At 33.6% G+C, this 16,573-nt stretch overlaps 3 protein-coding genes across 3 annotated transcripts; all 3 read right to left on the minus strand.

Annotated features, from left to right (window-relative positions):
* Positions 1 to 1,461: 1,461 nt before the first annotated feature.
* On the minus strand, positions 1,462 to 4,954 carry LOC112511341 (40S ribosomal protein S26-3-like). Its single transcript, XM_025116930.1, has 5 exons — positions 4,887 to 4,954; positions 4,688 to 4,780; positions 3,357 to 3,441; positions 3,141 to 3,274; positions 1,462 to 1,704 (listed from the first exon to the last, which is right to left on the minus strand). The coding sequence occupies exons 1-5, from the start codon at positions 4,887 to 4,889 to the stop codon at positions 1,633 to 1,635; spliced, it is 387 nt and encodes a 128-aa protein (XP_024972698.1). The 5' UTR covers positions 4,890 to 4,954; the 3' UTR covers positions 1,462 to 1,632.
* Positions 4,955 to 7,263: 2,309 nt separating this feature from the next.
* LOC112511635 (immune-associated nucleotide-binding protein 9-like) lies at positions 7,264 to 10,473 on the minus strand. Its single transcript, XM_025117334.1, has 5 exons — positions 10,156 to 10,473; positions 9,057 to 9,331; positions 8,683 to 8,847; positions 8,452 to 8,586; positions 7,264 to 7,684 (listed from the first exon to the last, which is right to left on the minus strand). The coding sequence occupies exons 1-5, from the start codon at positions 10,349 to 10,351 to the stop codon at positions 7,490 to 7,492; spliced, it is 966 nt and encodes a 321-aa protein (XP_024973102.1). The 5' UTR covers positions 10,352 to 10,473; the 3' UTR covers positions 7,264 to 7,489.
* A 2,175-nt stretch (positions 10,474 to 12,648) lies between these two features.
* LOC112511249 (immune-associated nucleotide-binding protein 9-like) lies at positions 12,649 to 15,775 on the minus strand. The gene is made up of 6 exons (XM_025116789.1): positions 15,651 to 15,775; positions 15,305 to 15,513; positions 14,966 to 15,237; positions 14,533 to 14,697; positions 14,315 to 14,431; positions 12,649 to 13,005 (listed from the first exon to the last, which is right to left on the minus strand). The coding sequence occupies exons 2-6, from the start codon at positions 15,498 to 15,500 to the stop codon at positions 12,853 to 12,855; spliced, it is 903 nt and encodes a 300-aa protein (XP_024972557.1). The 5' UTR covers positions 15,501 to 15,513; positions 15,651 to 15,775; the 3' UTR covers positions 12,649 to 12,852.
* Positions 15,776 to 16,573: the final 798 nt, after the last annotated feature.

Here is a 16,573-nt window from a genome sequence, read left to right on the forward strand (position 1 = left end):
TTTTTATTTTAAAATTAATATTTCACGTCATATTAATTTTTTATTTTAAAATTAATATTCCACGTCATATTAATTTTTTATTTTAAAACTAATATTACACTTCATATTAATTTTTTTAACATTATATAAAGTAATCGGAGTGCATTATAAAATGATTGGTGGGGAATTAACAAGACAACGACAATTTGCATGTGYGCGTAATCACATCAAGTCATTTCTGACAACATTAAGCCAATTACTTTTATAAATTAACGGTAATATTTAACTTTTAAAAAATAAATATTTATTTATAAAAAATTAGTATTCTTGTTTATTTTATTAGATAATATTTAAGATTATTAAAACAGGTGTCTCTATACTCATCAGGTAAGTCTATCGATTCTTTTTTTTTTATACCGTATAAGATTTTCGGCATTTGCTATACTCACTGTTTGGGTAAAAATGATCAAAGTCACGATCGGCGTTAGAAACTAAAGACCAAATATATGTCATGGATAAGAACTCTCGACCAAAAACATCGAGACTAGCGATCGTCACTATTGACAATGATTGTAATGATAAAATGTACGACTAAATTTCTTCATCGGATGAACATGAGAAGGGCCAAGAATCTTACCGGGTAAGAGTGATGAGAAAAATGGAGTCTTACCCGATAAGTGAGAATGGCGACTCTTACCCAGGTAAACGTTTACCCAGTAAATTGTTGCATTTGATATGTTTTGATATACTAAAATCTTACGCATCAAAATAAATTATAGTGTTACTCTCATTAGGGTAAACAGTCCCTAAGGTTGATTTAGGCTACAAAGTTCTAATCAGTCCTGATCAAACTAAGTATATTTTTCAATTGAAAAAAAAATGCATTTTATTGCTTAGGGACACAAGAGTACTCGGTGGAACCACCATAATCATGAATGCTTTTACCAACAGACACATCCTGTCGGTACAGATGAAATCCGTCTGTCAGATTTTCGAGGGAAAATCCGTCATTGAGTGTCGCTAACTCGCTATCACCGATAGGAGATCCACAAAATAAATTATTTAAACGTCCATCAGTGATCCCTCGTCGTTTACCTACAGAATTTTAACCAACTCTATCATAAAAAAACTGATTTCTTAGGACTATCAATAATCCGTCGTTAATATTTTAAATCACCGATGAATCATTGACCATATGCAACGGAAAAGTTGTGTTTGTTGGCGATTCGTTGTGATCACCCATGATTTTTGGTCCGTCACAGTGATGGTCTGTTTTTCTAGCAGTGAACGAGCAAATCATCAGTCGGTTGAGTTGCATCCATGAAAGCATATGTTTTACTTAACGCACAAACATGGTTTTATTATTTGCATAAATGTTGACGTGAAACGAAAGTATATGTTTGAAATGCAAAACCATGTAATCGCTCGATTGCCATTTTCGCTTAAAAGTATGCATTGTATAACGGATAACAGGAAAGGACAAAAAACAAAACGAAAAGAGCTTGCATAGCATTCAAGTTCGAAATTTGTTAACAATATGAAACGCAGAACAGAATCTTGTCGACGAAAAGGCCAAAACCTAGAAAGTATATATAGAACACAAGATTCAAAAATATCTTGGAATCAGACGGTACAATGATCCAAGGATTATCCTTAAGTACGCACAGGAGGAGGACCGGTGGCACCACCTGGGCGGGGTGCTTGACCTGGCTTAGGGAGATCGTCCTGAAACAAACAAAGTACGTAAATCATTAAACCAAACACACCTAGTATATCCCACACACTAATAAGATCAGCTAACACAAAAGCAGATATTGGCATATCGACAATTATATGGTCACTGGAGTTAGTTGACAAACATTAAAAACCATTGCAATCCTCACCATTTTACGGAAGTTGATTATTCAATGGTGATCGAACCACAAGCCTTCTTTAGTAAGAACTCATAGTCCCAAGGACTTCTATAAAACGTTTTAATCTTTATATAAACTCCAGAAGCATCTTTTCGTAAGATGGGGTCTTGTAGAGAACAGATTGTGCCTCTTGTGACAGAGAATTGGATTTCATTTGGTTTGCGGGATTTTGTGGGATTTGGAATTGGATTTCATTCCAATCCTGTGTTAGGTTTAAGAGGAAGTCCGAAACTGAAATCTCCAACATTAGATTTAGAAATCTCACGAGGGTAGCTGGTATTACACAGAATTTCATAATGTTTTAAAATATGTCAAAAGCATGTTTTATAAAAACCAATTAATAGAAAAGTAATTTAATTATTTTTTATAAATTATCTACAAGGAATGAATAAAATCCCTAAAAGACGTCCATCAAACAAAACATTCCCTACTTAGTCCTTACTCCTAAGCTCCTACTTTCCTTGGTGGTGTAACTGGGTTTGTTTGGTTTGGTATAAACTCCTTCCCATCAAAGATGTTGTAACTATGACTTCAAATACAATTCCTACATGTGATACACGGAAGAAAGGTGCTTGGTTCATAGAACACGGCCTCAAAGATTCATGAACTGAAAGTTCATTCGGAATATGATGTGCCTATAGATAGTCATTCAAAGCAGCGGTAACAAATTCCCATAGCAGGTGTACATTCCTAATTTCTTATGGCATGCAAGTCACAATCAGATTTATTAGTTGGTGGTAGCCAACCAAGTCAAAGAAAATAATGAATGAACCAAATAAGTAATGGTGATTGCAGATAGATCAGAACAAGTGAAACCCACCAAATGGAACTTTACAGTAGTTAATTCCTTCAATAAAAAGATTTACACCAAAATATTCAAAAAAGAAAGATGATGGTCAAGATACCATTAATTTATGGTGATACGTCTAAACCTGAGAAGAAGCCAGTCATGTAACTTGAGCAACAGTTATGACATCTGAACATTTGCTTCCCACGATAATTCAGTTTTGCGGTTGGTTCATGGTAATTTTCAAACAACATTCTTTAATTCATTAGAGGATATGAATATATGCCAGTTCATCTTTTACCCAAATGATTATAACAACATAATAAAGGGTGTGCTCAATCGAAGTAGGATATTTTCAGAGAAAAAAAACAGATCATAACCAGAGAGCAACACATACAGCATAGATAGTAAAGTTTGTATTTCAAGAAGAAAACAAATGAAATAAAGAATAAGGCACATACCCTAGGGCGACTGAATCGCTTTGGAGGCTCACGGTTCCTCCTATCAGTCCGAGATCGGACTCTAACAACTTTGGAGTGAATTGCACAAGAAACACAGTACTGCATCTTCACGTACAACTTGGGAAGGGTGTACTCTAGAACAATGGAACATACATAAGAGCCATATTGATTAATAATATCTACAACATCTGGATAAGCCAATGCCAAAAGTCTTACGGTCAAATGCGCAGGCTTCTTGAACATCCCTAACCGCGGCTTGCTCCACTATGTTCCTCACAAGGAATCTCTTGATAGCCTTGTCCTGATAAAAATAAATAACATTAATAACTGCAGAACTGAGTGCTTCAATATTAGTGAAATGAGTCATGAGTTTCCTTTTAACTTGCCAATATAATAAGCAATATAAAATAGATATCCCATTCTCAAACCAAAGAGCTAGAGGCATACCCTATTTTGAGCTGAAAAATGTTCAAATTTTCCTAACCAAAATGTTATGCCAGATAAGGAGATACCGGATGAAACACCTTGCATAACCAACACTGATATTGTATTGGACCAGGTGGCAAATGAGTCCCTCATACAGGGCACAAGGAAAAGCAATAGAAAGATAATCCCTAACAGAAATAATGCTGATGGATGGGCTATTTAGAGGTGGCTCTTATACCAGAGGGAGTATGCAATCATTGAGAATTTCCTTCCTTCTTTCTCAGTATTCTTTGCCTTCCCAACTTTGAGTTTCCATTTTATCTTCCTGCAATTAGCTTCCCGAAAATATAAAAATGTCCTCTTTCATTCCCTAAAAGTGTATTGTGTACCTTTGTACTCAGAAAGCTTCAGTAATAATGAGATTTGCCATTTGAGTTCTCTTATTGTTATTAAATTCTATGAAGCCTTACATTTGGTGCTTTCATCATCTCCCTATCCATGGCAGAAGCTACCAGACTTAAGGATTACTTTCACAAAAGTAGACTACTTTTGTGACATACAGCATGTCCTAGTTATGCAACCTAAGCAAATGAATTCCTCTGAATAGACTTGATTGACATTTCAGAAAAATTGTTTGCTTTCTTGACAACAATGCAAATCTGATCCATTTGGTACACACTCCACACCTGTAGCAAGTGCAAGTCTTAATTTATTTGCTCTCCCCTTCAAACAATATATATATATATATATATATATACACACATATGCATAAGCGTATATATGATCAGTGGTTCATGTAGAAGTTCTTGTTCAATTAATTCGAAAGATTGACGATCCAATAAAGTTCTCAAACCGAAAATGCTTAAACAATAAAAACAAGCTTTAGCTATTAAAAGGACAATAAGAACATCATACGAATCATTGGCATCCAATTGTAGCATTATCCTCCAAAAATTGAAGAGATCATATTGTATAATCACTGACATACAATGCATATATACAAAAACAGAGAGAAATGAATTATACACAGATCAAATTCTTCCCAATCCGCTCTCTCGATTGAATGAACATTCAGAATATAGCCAAGAGATTACAAAACAAAAGGCAAAAGAAGAAGAAACCTTTGGGCAACACTTGCCGCAGTTGGAGCAGCGAATGAACTTGACATGACCACGACCATGCTTGTTGCGTCCGCCATTCCTTCGCTTAAAAGTCTACACAGACAAATCCAAATTTCAACAAAATCAGCTCGGCGGAAAGCGGAACAATATTGCAACAGATTCAGCAATCGCAAAAACTAAATTGAGGTTAGCAACTGACCATATTGCGAAGAACCTTTTGCGGTTACCCCCTTTTCGCTCACGATTCCGGCGTCTGCTCACTTGCTTGTTTCTGTAACGAAGAAAAAAGGGTTTTATACGACAGTTACTTTTGGAACCCTAGTTAATTGGGCCAGCATTTCCAATGGGGCTTTTAATGGGCCAAAACGAATTTTGGATTAATGGAGTCTATTTTCTATTGTAGATCAAATACAAGTAAAAAGGAATAAAATTAGGTGTCGTTTATCAAACACAGATCTGGTAAGTGTTTACCGATAAATTTAACACTATCATTTACTTACTGAATAAGATTTTAGTCCACCAAAATTGTATCGTATACAACAATTTACCCCGTAAACGCTTACCGTGGTAAGAGTCGTCGCCCTCACTTACTGGATAAGACTCTTGGTCATTGTCTCGTTCTTACCGGGTAAGATTTTTTATTCTTACCATATTCATCCAGTAAGGTAAAATAATTTGGTGTTCACTTACCCAAATAAACGTTTAGTAAAACCCTTTAGTTTCAGATTGATTATTACTGCAATCTGAACCTATCATAATTTCGTTTAAAACCACATAACCCACCAGAAAATATCTAACAAATATAACCTTATGTCAAATGTTAATACAGGAGTATTTTAAGGTGGTATTTGGTTTTCAGAATAGATGGAGTGGAACATGTTAAAAGAATTTGATTTTGAAGAAATTGGAATGTAATGTTGTCAGGTTTGACCACATGTTTGGTTGACAAACATTGGAATGAAATATATCTGTTTGATTCACATAATGTAGCTTATAAATTAGAATGAAGTATTGGTAAATGTCCAAAATGTTATTTTCTGAAAATTGTATTTTTTAAAAAACTAAAAATAATTATTTAATATGTAAAACAATATATAATACACAACACAAATATTACCATAAGCCAAACGACGTTGCTAAATCAACAGTGGTCGGCGGTGGTTCAGATCGGTGATGGTCCGCAGTGGTTCAGGTAGCGGTGGTCAGCAGTAGTTTAGAACGAGGGTGATCGCGGTGGTTCAGATGGAGATAGTCAGCGGTGGTTCAGATTGACGGTGGCGGCGTTGACTCAAATTCATGATTGTTCAAATCGTTGGTGGTCGGCGGTGATTCAGATCGGTGGTAGTCGTCGGTGGTCGGCAGTGGTTCGGATCGGTGGTGGTCTGTGGTGTTTCAGGTGGCAGTGGTCGGATGTGGTTTAGATTGGTGGTGTTCAGATCGGTGATGGTCCGGGCGGTGGTTCAAATCGGCGATACCCGGTGGTGGTTCATAATAGTAGAAGTTGACGATGGTTTAGATCGACAGTGGCCCGTGGTGGTTTAGATAGTGATGGTCGACAGTGATCCAGATAAGTGATGGTCCATGGTGATTAAGATGGCGGTGATCGACGGTAGTTCAGATTGACGGTGGATTAGATCGGTGGTTCAAATCGATAGTGGTCGACGGTGCTTCGGATCAGCAGTGCTTCAGATCGGTGGTAGTTGGTGGTCGACAATGGTTCAGATGGCAATAGTCGACGGTGATTCAGATGGCAGCGATCGGCAGTGATTTAGATTGACGATGGTTGAAGGTGGTCGACGGTGGCTATTGGTTTTATGAGATTAGGGTATATTTAGTTAAGGGGATATTTGGTATTATGAAATTTGAGAATTTAATTCCATCAAATTAACATGTAGTTGTTAAAAACAAATTACTTCATTAATTAAATTATTAAAAAAAGATTAAATTAAAGAGATCACATAAAAAAAAAAAACCAAGAACTCTTATATAGTTGATTTGAACTAATATCAATATTTTTTTTTCAAAATTTTGTGATATCTTCAAATTTATATTTTATTTAAAAATAAAAATATCATCGTTTTCTCAAAACCACATAAAACTGTATTATAACATCGACAGATACAAAAAAAATAAAAACAAAACATTAAAATCGATATTTCGGTGCATTACACGAGTACGCTTCTATTTTTCTTTGAAGATTTTAAATTTTAACTCTCTAATATAAAAATTTGTTGGAGAAACTCTCACCAACCAAACTAAAATTTGCAAATATTACTTTATTTTATTTAAAGGCTCATTTTGGAGATTAAATATGAGGGTTTCATATATTTTCACATTCTCTTGTATTCTGCAACAACTTAAGGGTGTTTAAAAAAACTACGAGCTGTAAGAACTTGTTCAATTGATCAATTTTACCACCTTCGTTTGCAATTTCGCTTGATTTTGGTCGTTTTTCTAACACCATTAAACCGAATGTACGAAAACTGAACAACATTATAAACTACAAAGAATATTAGGATAAACAAACGGTATGAACCACAAAACAGGAAAATCGATAACATATATGATAATGAAATGGTCCAAATATAACTAATGTGAGACTCTAACAGGCCCCTCTAATGTAGGGTAGACACGGAAGATAATCTCATTGACAAGTGAAGGGGCTAGGCAATACAGGGTACCAAATCCCTAACTGGTAGAGATCTTGACTCTGATCCATGTAATAAACTAGGTGATGGCTGATAAGCTAGCAAGTAACTAATAAGTTAGCTGATGAACAAATCATGTTTGACAAAAACAAGTTTATAAACATGTAAAATGACCCCAAATAAACCGAGCAGCCAGCTCTTTTTGTAGCTTTTCACCCAACCGCACGATATCCTCCTTGGATTTATTGCTTGCAGCTTCAGCATCCCTTTCGACCTTCAACCGTGCAGCCTGCTCTTCCAACAATTGTTGTTGAAACTTCAACTTCATCTCTGTCAGCATCAACCCAAGCTATGAACATACAAAACTGTCACTTGCCAAAACTTCATTTTGAAATATGAAATCAGTACAAGCATCAATTTAAATCAACGCTATAAAGACACAAAAGTGACATTTAATATCTAAAATATCTATTCAGCCTAATAAAATGCTTTACACGACTTAAGTTTATACAGCTAAACCAAAAAGCACCATATGTAAAAGTGTTACAGTAGGTTTTTATAGCGTTTTAACAAGTTTTTAGGATGTTTTTAATATGAAGGGTTGTGTTAACTTTTTTATATGACACTACTAAAAAAGTGTCATATAAACACAAATGTCCTATAAGAAGATGGGTTCATAGGACATTTTTTCAAAATTGTCATATAAAATAGCTAATACGATGCTTTATTCAAAAGGGTCCTAAAATACTTATAAACTTAGGTCCTATAAAGAATTCTAAGGACTCTTATACTTGCACCCCCTGGCAGAGTCCATTATCAAAAGTTCCATTTTTCTAACTTGTAGTTTGAAGTCTTAAAGTTATCAATTTCAATGATTCATGGCTTCTTTTGACATGTTCATGGGTTAAGTTTCAAGTTCTTAATTTCGATGCTATACTTCAATTTCAACTTTAATGCTATATTCATGGATTAAGTTCGCCCCCCGCCCAGAGTTAGAAGGCTTCTGTACCGCCCCTGACTAGAATAGGTGAAGAGCAGGGTATCAGGCCTAACAGAAACTCATCTTCATATGATCATGTAAAGCTAAGGAAAACTACAAAAACCATGTAAAATTACCATATCATTTGTGCGCTTCAAATGCTCGACATGCATATTCTCCATCAGCTCTAACATCTGCTGTTTAGAATGCCCCTCGGTGTCTTTCAAGACTTGAAATTCTTCTGTTTGTCCCTCAAGTTCGCTACTCCATTTCTGCGTAAACATTGTTACCATAACGATGGCAACGTGTTGCTATTAAAGACCCAAGTGTATAATTGCAACTAATTGATGATGAACAATAAATTTCACCTTCAAATCAGTAAAGATTTCATTGGTATATGGCTGTCCACCATTGTTTTCTAACACCATGTTTACCAGAGAAAGAAGTTGTTGTACTTGATCGGCTTTCTTTGTTTCATCTTTCGTCCTGTTATCAAAAAGCACAAATCGATCGCCACACAGACGAAGAATTTCCTGAAACAATAAGCAGATTTTATATCAGTCAAAAAACTGAAGTGGGAATGTAAAGAATTTGTACAAAAGAAAATAAGTCACTAGGAATTGTCTGAAAACCAGATCAAGTTCTGTATACTGTATACAGACGTAACAAATGCAAACATCAACCTACGAAAACATTGAATCACAAGCTCTTAAAGACATCTAACTAATTGGCAGGCCTCAACCTTCAATGGTTCTGGACAGTCATACAAGAAATCTTGAAGAGTCTGGCCATCTTCCTCTATGTCATCACCACCACTGAAAACCACTATCATGTAATCACAAATTTGTTTTCCAAACAACATTTGCAAGCTACTTATTGCAGCTATTTCCTCTTCAAAAACGCGATTGCAAACCGAGAATACAAGAAGAACAGCATCAATACCATCGATGGCCAACTTGACACAACTAGCAATCTCCTTCAGATTAGTTTCAAGATCAACAGAAGAATAAAACAGTCCTGCCAGAATGCCAGAGTATCTGTGTTACAGACTAATGGTAAATCATAAACAACTAAAAGAACAAAATAAGTTACACACAAGCATGGTTTAGTTATTCGTTAAAGCTGTAATCTGAAGCTCTGATACTCTAATTTTCGTTTAAAACATGAGATATACGTACATATACATATAGGGGCAGGTTCGTTTGGTACCTAAAATTGTCAACCCAAGAAGGGAACCACCTATAGGGCGCCCCATGTCCCTTTTATGGATGAATATTCATCATAAATAACACATTCATCATGAATATGGATGTTTTATTCATCATGGATAACACATTCATGATGAATATGTTACAACATTCATGTTGAATAACACATCCATATTCTTTATAAATATGCCACATGTGGCTGCAGATGGTTCACTGGTTCCTAATTCATTCAGCCTGTCACTATATATATATATAGAGAGAGAGAGAGAGAAAGAGGTGAGTTATCATGTGATCATTTACATTTGTACAACCAATACAACTTAATTTCAACCATCCATTTAATTTGATGAATATGTAATTTCATAAAAGTTATGAGTGTTTCCTAATATAAAACATTGATCATAATTAATAAACCTTAGTCGTCTTCTGTAAATATTCAAATCATAATAAATGAACTCCTCTTATTTCCATAAATATCTCAATTGATGGGTTGCATTTGAATCATCATGTATATATATATAGATATGTATGTATATATATAATATATATTCAGATTCCATTAACCTGCCCCTATATATAATCCCTAATCAGAAATAACCTAACAAGAAGGCTTATGTTAGTAAATGTGAATACCAGGAGTATCGATCACATTAAGCATCTGGCCATCTTCGAGTACAGTAGTCTTCAACTCACAACTACTTGTTACTCCACAGAAACTGCGCTTCGATCGGAACATCTTCTTTCCAAGGATGCTATTTCCTGTTGCACTTTTCCCGTTTCCAGTTTTCCCAACCAAAACTAGGGTTCGCGGATCGCTTGCACCCATCATACAAAATGCAAAATCTATAAGCAGAACAAAATTACATTCAAGTCAGTATAAGAGTGCCGAGTGTGCTTGTGGAAAGAACAATTACCGTAGACAATTCAAAGAAATAGCAATCGATCATGCCGTATTCAAGCACAATGCTAAAACCTAAGATCCATACATTTTTAGCTTTCGATGTTGAACAATGGATGATGAAGCTTTGAACAGTTGAGAGTGAACTACATACAAAGGAATCGGAATTTTGTAAAAAAAAATTGGATTTGCTTATAGTGATATCAAAAAATAATAAGTTGATAAGTTGTTTTTTTTGTAGTGTTTGCCAAATTTTGCATATATATATATATATATATATATAATAATTAAAAAAGACAGTCTTTCATGTTATTGACTTATGGGAGTGTTTGAGATTGTTTATTAACTTATTTGATTTTTTAACATGTAATTTTTTTTCCATCATTTATAATAATATATTTGACAAAAATTTATATCAATAAGATTAATAATTTAGATTAATAATTAACAAACATTAATAAAACAAGGTTAAAATGTTAAACGGGTAATAAACAGTATTTCATAAGTCAAGAATGATTAAATTATCAAAAACAGTTTATTACCTGTTTGACACCGGTATAAGCAGTTTTATTTTTCCTCATCCAAACACTAGCATTTAGCTTATCACCGGTGCCAAACTGAAATAAGTCAAAAAAAAAAAAAACAGCTAAAATAAGCAATCCCAAACACCCCCTTAAAATGTATTGTTGGTAAATGTTTTAAACCAGATTGTTTACCGCGTAAGACTTCCGATCTTTGTATTCCCTCTTACCGAGTAAGACGTAAGATTATCGGTTTTTGTTATGTTCACCCTGTAAGGTAATTAAACCGGTAAGACGTAAGATTATCGGTTCTTGTTACGTTAGAACTCAATGATTATCTTAATTATATTTTAGATTTTTTATATTTAAAATGATGTTTATCATGTATTTGATTATGTTTATTTGAAGTTATTTACACAAATTTAAACATAGAGTTTTAATAAGATGTACCCACGCACATTCTACTTGTAATCTTGGATTTTAAGTAATATGTATCAATTAATAGTATTTTCTGCATAAAAAATTGTTTTTAATAATTTTTTTCAAATGCTTTATAATATAGTATAAATATCTCTTTTATCAATATTAAGTTTTAGAGACTTCTCCAATTAACTAAAATAACCTATCTTCACATCGATGCAATAAATCATGTGTTACCATGCATTATAATCGAACGAAGTTGGTCACAAATCCATTGGTCTTAAAGAAAATACCTCTAAGACCAGTAAATTTCCGACCAACTTCATTCGCTTTAGAATTTACTCCATCTTATAGAATATATAATCAAAGGGTTTTCTGAATTGCACTTAGATTGCTATTTTGATGTATAATTCATTTGCATTGCCATAAACTTGGTTATCTATACTATCTTATAAAGCAGATTTGATAGAAGTCTTAAAAACAATCTTAAATACATAAGGTAATGTTTCTTTATGCATAAAATTTTAAAAGTCTTGATTAGAAGTCATTTATGCATATAGTACGACTCAACAATGTTTCACCTTTTACCGCACATATAGTTTTATATTTCTCATATTTAGTTTTTGTTCTCAATAGACATTGAAAATTTAAACCATCTGTCCCTTTCAACTTTTGACCCTTTGTGTTTCCAAGATTTTCATCAAACCATCAAAAACTCTATAATCATTTCCAATGTAAAATTCAGATTTTCATAATTCACGATTGATTTTTTCCAATCACGTCAATTGCCCCAACTACATTCTTCCTCGCCTCCGCCGTTCCTCACCTTCTCTCCTAGCCTCCTCTAGTCGCACCGACGCCCTTACAACTTTCACACGTTTTTATAATTGTATAAAGGTCTTCTTTTGGCTTTCCATTTTACTACTAGGGTTTAAGCTAGCTGCTTGTTTCAAATGTCGGCATTTTAGAGCTCCAAATCTACATTTACAATATCTAAATACTTTAACAAACTCATTTGCTTTTAAGGGTTTTTTTGATTCAATATATTCAAGATGGACTGTGATATGGGTCGAGTATCTTGCTCCACCGCTCCAGTCCTTAGCAAATGCTTGTATCTTGCTCCACCGCTCCAGTCATTCGGATTGTGGTTAACAGTATATATGAATCTAAATTAGATACAAATGTAGTAGGCTTTGTTACAACTTTCTTAATGACCTTCTTACATCCCGATGCATTGCACGGATAGACAACTAGTATTGAGGTTTGAAAAAACAGAAGAAATGGAAGAGGAAAGCAAATAAAAGGAGAGCATCAGCTTCATTTGGCTCAAACTAAAAGCAAATGGTACTAGAATTCCAAGATGAATTAACCAGCAGCATACGGGAAGGAACGAAAACGAAGACCAAAAAACTCGCATCACACGTTGGTACTACCCATAAATGGGACATTAACATCGTAGCTAGTTTTCATCTTCCGAACTTTAATCAAAAGTCAAAAGAGGCGTGACGATGAGTAACTCTCGAATCCCGGGAAATCCTTCTTTTTTGCATTTTCAGTATTCTCTTTGAACTTCAACCGTGCATCCCGCTCTTCCTTCAATTCTTGTTCAAACTTCAACTTCATATTCATCAGCATTGTCTCCATCTATCGACAATAATATGTCAATAGCCAAAATACTCGTTTATAATATGCATCAACTACTTGAAATCACCTGAAAAGCTTATGTGTACACGTTGCTTGTGAATCCCACGTTGCATTAGCGTATTGAGTAGCCTTTTAAATACAGATAGACCAGTATATCCCGACTTGTTTCACCTATTTTGGTTGTCCCATGAAGCACTAAATATGAGACGGTAAGTTTTGTGATGTCATGTCCTGTCTAGTCCCATGTACCAAAAGCAACCCTTCCCCTCCTTGTGTAGGTATCAGGTCACTACAAGAAAATTGCTTTATGGATGCCTAAAATGTCTAAGCGTTCTAATAAAATATTTTTTTAGGTCTTGAAGTGTAGAAGATCAAACTAAAAAGCGTACCTAATTGGTTTATGAGACGCGACATTTTAACAAGTTATGTTAGAGCACTTTCAAAATAAAGTGTCGTATTAGTCATTTTATATAACACTATTTGAAAAAAGAGTACTAAAACACAAGTGTCCTATAAAAAGATGTGTTTATTGGACAATTCTCAAAAAGTGTCCTAACTTGTTAAAACGCGTAAAAATATCCTATATTTTATAATTTGGCCCTATAGACTTGTTAAGTATAGTTTAAATATTCTAGGAGTCCTATAAAGCCAATCTTGTTGCAATCACTACAACAAAATTGGGTTTATAGGACACGCCCAATCTCTAAGTGTCCCAATAGAACGTTTTATAAGACTTAATTTATAGGACCAAAATATAAAACGTCCTATCTAAAGGTGTTGTAATAAGTTTATATGACACTTTTGAGCATCTTAACAAGTTTTTTATGACATTTTTAATACAAAGTGTCGTATTAGCAACTTTATATGACACTTTCTCAAAAGTGTCCTATAAACTCGATTTTTATAGAACATTTGTTTTATAGGACATTTTTTCAAATAGTGTCAATAAAGTTGCTAATGAGACGCCTTATATTAAAAGTGTCCTAAAAAACTTATTACAATGTCAAAAAACATCATATAAACTTATTACAACGTCTTTAGATAGGACGCTTTATTTTTTTGGTCCTATAAACTAAGTCTTATAAAGAGGTTTATTAGGACGCTTCGAAATTAGGAGTGTCCTATAAACCCGATTTTGTTGTAGTGAGTGGATTCTCAATCTTTAAACGTTGACCCATATGACACTCAGATGAAAACATCGTTTAAGAATAGACAGAAGGATATTACAAACAAGAACAGATAAAATGCATAGTCTTCTTAATAAGATCATGGATTACGAATGAAACTTAAGAAAACAATGTAAATGTACCATTTCTATTTTGGGATTCAAATGCTCAACACGAATCTTCTCAATCAGCAGTAACATCTCCTGTTCAGTCAAGACTTGAAATTCTTTTGTTGGTTCGGGATGTTCCTTCTTCCGTTCCTGTCAATTAAATATCGATACCGATATCACGACGATTGCAATGTCTTGTTATACACCAAGAGTTAAATTGCAATAACTTGGTAATGATCAGTTCGTTTCACCTTCATTTCAGTAAAGATTTTGTTGGTATATGGCTCTCCGTCATTCTGTTCTAGCACCATGTTTACACGAGACAGAAGTGTCTGCACTTGATTCGCTTTCTTCGTTTCATTGTTCGTCTTGTTATCAAAAAGAACAAAACGATTGCCACACAGACATAGAATTTCCTGAAATAATAACTCAGTTTCATTTCAATCATACATATACAAGTAGTAATATCAAATAGACACAGACACGACAACAAAATCAAGTTTATAGAACGCCCAAAGTGTTTAAAATGTCTTAATGGATAATATGACGCCTTTGAGTATCTTAACAAAGCTTTTTAGAACACTTTTAGATAGAGCATGCAAGTGGCATAAGTCCTATAAAGAAGTCTATTAGAACACTTGGACAAGATCAAGTGCCATGAAATGAATGCAAACATGATCTCACCTTCAATGCTTGTGGACATTCATATAAGAAATCTTCCAATGTCTTACCATCTTCCTCCAGTTCATCAGCACCAGTGAAAACAACAATCATGTAATCACAAATTCCTTTTCCAAACAAATACTGCAAACTACTTATTGCAGCCTTTTCCTCTTCAAAAGAGCGATTGAAAACTGAGAATACAACTAGAACAGCATGAATACCATCGATAGCCAACTTGATACAGCTGAAGATATCCCCAATAGTTCCACGACCAACAGAAGAACCCAAAAGCCCTGCAAAATCAGTTAATGATGTAATCTGAAACTCTACAAGAAGGCTTAAGTTAGTGAAGGTGAATACCAGGTGTATCAATCACATTAAGCATCTGGCCATCTTCCATTACAGTAGTCTTCAACTCACAACGACTTGTTACTCCACAGAAACTGCGTTTCGATTGGAACATCTTCGTTCCAAGGATGCTATTACCCGTCGCACTTTTCCCATTTCCGGTCTTCCCAACCAAAATTAGGGTTCTAGCATCACTTCCACCCATCATACAAATGCAAAATCTATCGATCAGAAAGTAGATTTGAAGTCAGCTCTTACATACAAAATCTATAAACCCATTTTAATTATCACATGATCAGAGAGAAAAACAAACAAGAATAGCAATTAAAAGGCAATTGATGATGGAGAAAGATAATACCTGAGAAGAAGAAACTTTAAGGGTTTGCTGTCGAAGAAAGAACGATGAAGATTGAAGCACTTGAGAATGAATTATTGAAAAAGCATCCGGCGGAAGGCAACGAGTTGTGATTAAGTTTTTACACAACTTTTTTTAAAAATAAACTCGAAGTTATTTCTACAATACAGTTAGATATATCTCAATTTTAATGTTTTGGTTTTTTTATCTCAATTGATATTATAGTATAATTTTATATTATTTTAAAAAAGAGATAATGTTTTTATTTTATATAAAATATAAATATATCATAAAAAATTAAAAAAATTATTGATATTAGTACCATACAAACTATTTAAATTTTCTTGTTTTTTATGTATTTCTTTCATTCATTTTTTTATTTTTGGTTTAATAATATCATTTTTCATATAAATAAAATAATAATCATGTTATAAGTCAATAATTATTCTAATTATATTTTAAATTTCTTATATTTAAAATGGATGTTTATAATCTATTTGATTATGTTTATCTGCAATTGGTTACACGAAATCAAACATGAAATTTTAATAAGTTGTATTTACGTATAATTATTGTGATCTTGAAATTTAAGTAATATACATCAATAAACAGTACTTCATGCATAAAAAATGATTTTTAAGAATTTTTATCAAATGTTTTATAATATATTAGAAGAGTACTCGCCCAATACAGCAAGACACATCTCGATTTTAATATTCTATTTTATTTTTTGTCTCTGTTAATGTTATAATACGATTTTATGTGTTTTTAAGAAAGCAATAATGATTTTATTTTTAAATAAAATATAAATTTGAATATGTCATAAGAATTTGAAAAAAAATATATATCAATGTTAATATCAAATCAACTATTTAAAAGTTCTCATTTTTTATATAATTTCTTTAATTTATTTTTTTAATTATAAT

This window comes from Cynara cardunculus (genome assembly GCF_001531365.2).
Source record: "Cynara cardunculus var. scolymus isolate 2C chromosome LG 4, CcrdV1, whole genome shotgun sequence".
Taxonomy (NCBI): Eukaryota; Viridiplantae; Streptophyta; class Magnoliopsida; order Asterales; family Asteraceae; genus Cynara; species Cynara cardunculus.

Bases quoted from the DNA above. Each gene is read 5' to 3' on its own strand.
- LOC112511635 (XM_025117334.1), bottom strand. From the start codon at position 10,351: ATGATGGGTGCAAGCGATCCGCGAACCCTAGTTTTGGTTGGGAAAACT. The intron at 9,332-10,155 runs GTATTCACATTT...GCATTCTGGCAG, and splicing joins TAATGTGATCGATACTCCTG to GACTGTTTTATTCTTCTGTT. The intron at 7,685-8,451 runs GTAATTTTACAT...GTATGTTCATAG, and splicing joins TGAAGCGCACAAATGATATG to CTTGGGTTGATGCTGACAGA.
- LOC112511249 (XM_025116789.1), bottom strand. From the start codon at position 15,500: ATGATGGGTGGAAGTGATGCTAGAACCCTAATTTTGGTTGGGAAGACC. The intron at 14,432-14,532 runs GTGAAACGAACT...TTTAATTGACAG, and splicing joins AAATCTTTACTGAAATGAAG to GAACGGAAGAAGGAACATCC. The intron at 13,006-14,314 runs GTACATTTACAT...TATTGTCGATAG, and splicing joins TGAATCCCAAAATAGAAATG to ATGGAGACAATGCTGATGAA.
- LOC112511341 (XM_025116930.1), bottom strand. The intron at 3,442-4,687 runs GTTTCTTCTTCT...TATTTTTATCAG, and splicing joins GCGGCAAGTGTTGCCCAAAG to GACAAGGCTATCAAGAGATT. The intron at 1,705-3,140 runs GTATGTGCCTTA...TGTTTGTTTCAG, and splicing joins AGCGATTCAGTCGCCCTAGG to GACGATCTCCCTAAGCCAGG.